This window comes from Eucalyptus grandis, chromosome 8, assembly GCF_016545825.1.
Source record: "Eucalyptus grandis isolate ANBG69807.140 chromosome 8, ASM1654582v1, whole genome shotgun sequence".
Lineage (NCBI taxonomy): Eukaryota > Viridiplantae > Streptophyta > Magnoliopsida > Myrtales > Myrtaceae > Eucalyptus > Eucalyptus grandis.
This window is the reverse complement of record NC_052619.1, coordinates 59,684,301-59,690,171: the sequence shown is the minus strand read 5'-3', so window position 1 is coordinate 59,690,171 and position 5,871 is coordinate 59,684,301. Positions and strand designations below refer to the sequence as shown.

The 5,871-nt window shown below is 39.4% G+C and overlaps 1 protein-coding gene across 1 annotated transcript; it reads left to right on the top strand.

Annotated features, from left to right (window-relative positions):
- The first annotated feature begins 1,112 nt into the window (after nucleotides 1–1,112).
- On the top strand, nucleotides 1,113–4,065 carry LOC120287415 (disease resistance protein RPM1-like). Its single transcript, XM_039300201.1, has 4 exons — nucleotides 1,113–1,495; nucleotides 1,578–1,749; nucleotides 1,875–2,624; nucleotides 3,580–4,065. The coding sequence occupies exons 1-4, from the start codon at nucleotides 1,113–1,115 to the stop codon at nucleotides 4,063–4,065; spliced, it is 1,791 nt and encodes a 596-aa protein (XP_039156135.1).
- Nucleotides 4,066–5,871: the final 1,806 nt, after the last annotated feature.

The following is a 5,871-nucleotide window of genomic DNA, read 5'->3' as shown; positions in this document are numbered from 1 at the left end:
CGCTGGCAAGTTTAAAAAAAAAAAAAATTGGCCTCTCAGACTCTTATCTATAATAAAATTCATTCTGAAGAAATGAACCCACTTTAGATCAACCATTTAGAATTTCCCCTGGTTTATATCTTTTTTGGGTTTCGCTCGCTCAGCTTGGCTCGGCCTCCTCCACCTCAAATGCCGCGTCCATTTTTCACTGGGCCATGATTTGACCAGTCGCGGGTACGAAATTGCCAAGTCGATGAATAAAAAATGCCGTCGTTGGCGGAATCATGAATAGGGTCGGCGGTTTCAGATTTTTTTACATATTTCTGTAATCTAAAATCGGTAGGTTTTTCATTTTTTCGAAACATGAAACATATTCTATATAGCCTAAAATCTGAAATCTATCATGTAACAAATTTTAGGTCGGTTCTTATGTCTATCCAGATTCCACGTATATTATTAATTAAATTATTATAATGAATTAAAACATTTAATGGCTATCATTTGTTTTTACAATTCACTGACCATAAAAGTAAACGAAAAATATGAACATTAATAAAGTAAAAATTTCATACATAAAATGGAAGTTCAAATTAGTACTTGCAGATTCTACATTTATCATCAAACAGTATAAAATATCATAAGATCACGTGAACACACAAATCGAGAAAAACATTAAAACTTGCTCTAGGTTCTAGGTTACTGATTATAGGTTTCAAGTTTCATATTTCTCCAATTAAGAATGTTCAAAACAGTTTTTTTATTTTTTAGAACTTGAAGCTTATCTTGCATACTTTGAAATTTGGAATCTATACTTTCTCACCTGTCCAATTCTCAAGTTCTTGCTCACTCTTAATCATGAATGCGACGGTGCAATATAATATACTTTTACTGGGAGCAAGCGAAATACAACTAGTTTTACTTGGCAGTTTTGCTGAAGTGGTGGAATCATCGCTATACCATCAGAGTAAAGTAGTCATAGGAAGACTTCACCCAATAGATGAGCGCAAAGCCCATTTGGATGTCCATTCAAAGGATTCTTTCTTTTGACAGACAGTACTAGCAAACTGCTATGACCTATTTCCTTTCCTTCTTGCCTGAGTTTTGATTTCGTGAGATCAGTGAACAAGAGAGAAATGGCAGAATCCGCAGTGTCCTTTTTGGTGGAGAAGCTTGCTATGTTGGTTGAGAAAGAGGTGAAACTTTTGAAAGGGGTACGTGGAGAATTTCAACTAATCAGAAATGAGTTTGAGCGCATGAAGGCCTTCTTAGCAAGTGCTGAGTCGTCGCAAGAAGAGGACCCTGAGTTGAAGGTCTGGGTGAAACAAGTCATAGAAGTTGCATACGACACGGAGGATATTTTGGGTGGATTCATGCTCAAGTTGGCAAGAGATCACGGGCATGGTTTCACGGGGTACCTTCGCAAGATCAAGTCATCCATACAGAACTTGAAAGCACGCCATCATATCTCCTCCGAGATAGCTGATATCAAGTCAAGAGTCAGCAGCATTGGCGAAGGGCATTGGCGATACCATTTCAACTCATCGCACAGAGCAAAGTGCAAGCGCATCCACTGGAAGCACCTCATGGCACGATCTCAGGGAGGACGCTTTTCTAGTTGAGGAAGGTGAACTAGTGGGGATTGATGAGCCGAGAGAAGAGATTATCAAGTGGCTTGTTGATGGAGAACCAGGACTTGAAGTTGTATCAATCTTAGGGATGGGGGGTTTAGGGAAGACCACTCTGGCGGGAAGAGTCTACGACAATCAACAAGTAAAAGATTACTTCCAAAGCCATGCATGGATCAATGTCTCACAGTCTTATAAGATTGAAGAGTCTACGACAATCAACAAGTAAAAGCTTACTTCCAAAGCCATGCATGGATCAATGTCTCACAGTCTTATAAGATTGAGGATATTTTGAGGGACATGATTGTACAACTTCATAGAGAATTCCAGCAACCGATCCCTCAAGGAATCGAAATCATGAGAAGCATGAGTCTCAAGCAGATAGTTAAAGCCTTTCTGCAGCAAAAGAGGTACATCATTATTCTAGATGATGTATGGGACAAGGAAGGAATAGATGGTATAAAAAATGCAATGCCCAATAGCAATTTCTGTAGCCGAATATTAATCACTACCTGTATAGCTCACATTGCTACGGTCTCATCCAACGAACCAAAAATTTATACCTGTAAGCCATTGTCTTCGAAGGATTCATGGTCCTTATTCTACAAGAAAGCCTTCCGAGGGAAAACCTGTCCTCCTTACCTAGAACAAGAAAGCCTTTGTCGACAGATTTTGAAAAAATGTGAGGGTTTGCCACTTGCCATAGTGGCTCTTGGTGGTCTTCTCTTTGCAAAAGATGTTCAGGAATGGGAGATGATTTCTCGCAGCCTTGCTGCAAAACTAGAAAGCAATGACATGATGCAAAATTTCAAGAAAATTCTTAGCTTGAGCTACAATGATTTGCATTATAACTTGAAAAGCTGTTTTATGTACTTGGGAGTATTTCCAGAAGATTGTGTGATTAAGTGTGCAAGACTCATCCGTCTGTGGATCGCAGAAGGGTTTGTTAAGGAAAGAGAAGGGATGACACGGGAAAGGGTTGCTCAAAGATACTTGAAGGAGCTTGTTAATAGAAGTTTGGTGCAAATTGCGGAAACAACTTCCGATGGACAGATAAAAAGATGTAGGATACATGACCTAATGCGCGAAAGTATCCTTTCTAAGCTAGGGGATATAAACTTTGTTTCGTTTGCATTTGAGCAAAAAGTAGAGTTGCATGAAAGAGTTCGGCGTTTGTCAATCCAATACAACTGCAACAATGCACTGAAACGGCTAAATCTCCCCAGTTTACACTCTCTACTCATTTTTGAGTCAGCATCATCGTCTAGCTTAGATGAGCAATTTATCCCAAGGGGCTATCGGCTGCTGAGGGTGTTAGACCTAAAAGATTCACCACTTCACAAGTTCCCCCAACAAATACTAGTTATGTTCCATTTGAAGTATCTTAGTTTGAGAAGGACCCAATGCGTATCATTCCTAGATCAATTGGGAAACTCCAAAATCTGGAGACTCTGGATCTTAAACACACGTTGGTCTCTGAGCTGCCGGCGGAGATAACCAAGCTCAAGAAACTACAAGATTCGTTGGTGTACGATTATGCGAAATCACACCTTCTCAACCCTTTAGTTTTATTACAGGATTTGTAGCTCCTTAGGGCATTGGAGCGCTGGCATCACTGCAGAAATTGTGCTTTGTAAAAGCTAGAGGTAGTCGGAGCAAGAACACAATGCAAGAGCTAGGAGAATTACGTCAACTAAGGAGGTTGGGCATAACGGACCTAAAGAAAGATGATGCAAAGGGACTATGCCACTCCGTCGAGAAGATGACCAAACTTCAATCACTAGTAGTGAATGCACAAAGTGTGTCTGAAGTTATTGATTTGGATTTTTTATCTTCACCTCCCTTGCTACTTTAGCATCTATATATCAAAGGATGTCTAAAGGAGGTACCTGATTCGCTTCCTCTACTGAACAATTTGGCCAGAGTGAGTTTGGAATGGAGTAGATTTAAATCTAGCCCCCTAATTCCTCTCCAGAATTTGCCCAATCTGATGGAGCTTGATCTTGCTAATGCCTTTGATGGGGAAAATTTGGTTTTTGGAGATAGAGGGTTCCCAAAGCTCAAGAAGATGGTCCTCACCAATCTGGAAAATCTCAGATTTGTGTCAATGAATGGTCAAGCAGTGCCTTGCCTTCAGAGTCTCTCCATTTGCAAATGCAGGCACTTAGATTGGCAATCGTTATTGATAGTCATCCGCGGCCTCACCCTGCTCACGTATATTCGCTTTGATGAGATGTCAGAAGAATTTGCACTTGCATTCTATCCGTACAACAGTAGCAAAATGATGAGGGAGGGTATTCTACAACAGTGCTATGAGGATGTGATGGAATGTAATCCTGAAGTTCACTTTGTCTGGTGGGAAGAGGATCACTGGGAGTGGTATGATCTTAACTCCTATTGCTATAATCTCATCAAGGGTAGGGTGATGAGCCGCGATGAGATTCTTTCTGAAGTATCATAGATAAGAGGGATGTATTGGGCCTTATGACCCCCTCGGTCTGTCATGGTTCCCTAGAGGCCCATTGACAAGAGAAAGAAGATCCTCTAGTGTTTTTATGATTTCTTCCATTATCAATATTTTTATATGGACCTTTCAATTCTTTTATCTTTGAATTTACTGCCCTCATGTCCCCGGTGCTATCTTCTTGTTCTTGTTGTTATCTTATTTAGTGATGAGTACATTTGTTTATTATTTTCTGCATTTGTTGGATGAACTTTGCTTTTGTTTTAGCCCTATATGGGGGAGAAAGAGTGATTTGACTAAAGAAAGAGAAGAACTACAATTTTCCTCTTGAAAAATCACATGTTAGGCATGTGTGAACAGAAAAATAGATGGAGGAATGATAGACGTAATAAAATGAAAGTTCAGTAGAGTTTTAACTAACAGTCGAAGATTTGCTGGCAAACGTGTGGGGTTTCGTGTTATTTCTTCTTTACTCATGCACATTATTTTTAATCTTTCTAATACTTGGATTAATTTGTTATAAGCCATATATTACAGATTAATTCTTCGTTATTCAAAATAATATGTGTCCAAAAGTTTGCATACGAGTACAGGATAAATCTGCGAAACATATTATAGGACTTCCAAAATATAGATATGCGAAAAATTGACATAAAATACATCAACAAAAATTTTAGATTAGGCAACTCTAAAAGTTCGGATTAGAAAATTTGCAATTATTCAAGTGAAGGAAATGCAGATAGCCACAAAAGCAAAGTGTAAATCCATAAGTATCTCATGAAGAGTAGTAAGGACGTTTTATTCTTCTGCATTGCAAAGGTCTTCCATTGCTGTGGATTCGTAGCCCAACCCGATTCTTCTGCATTTTAATTTACATTCTCAATGGAAGGCAAACCATCTTTTCGTTAAAACAGAAGTAAATTACCTTCTCTATTCACATCCTTCACTCTCCCCAAATACCAAGAAAAAAATTGGAAAAGAAAAGGACCAAAATAGTTCTTAAGCCACTAGTATCTATCTACTGTCTCAGATTCTCAAATAAACCAAAGTTTATACAATAACCACGGACGATAGAATTAACAAGAGTTGCTGAAATTCTGAAGCAAGAAGAAGCTGCTGTCACCTGTTTGGGAAGACTCATGTGGCCACTCAATAAATGCAGAGTCGTACCAAAAATAGTACTTGCTGGATTTTTAGAGTCATATCCATGTGAGGAATTTTCAGTCTGTTGCATTAGGCAAATGCAATGCAAACTTGGTCATCTCTCTCTCTCTCCAGAAAATTATTTACGTCATTGGCATAATTGAGAGGCAACATTTGTACACAAACTTTTGATAGTGACTGTCTTTGTGCTTCTGAGAGACATGGATCTTTTCCTAAGGTGAGATCAGGCCAGTCTACAGTCTCTTCTACACTGAGGATTCAAGCATGTCCTGCTAGATGAGACAGGGCAAAAACAGAGCAAGAGGACTACCATAAGAGAGGCACTTCCCTAGATTGAGATGATAGACGAACATGTTAATGCAAAATGACATTCTTCAGATCTGTGGAACGTTGAAAAGGAAGCTAGCGAGTGTACTTTCGGTTCATTCGGAAAAGAACTTTTCTCCAATTCTTTTCGTCTAGCAATATCGAATACAAGTTATAAGCTGCATGGACCTTTCAACACCATTCGAAGCGCTCACTCAAGGCCTGCTCTGCAGATATCCTCCTGGAAACAACCCTGCAAATCATCTTACTCAAAGTCCTTAACCGCCGCCAAGACGTTGTAAAGGCTCTCGCCGGGAACTCAGGTTCCCCTTC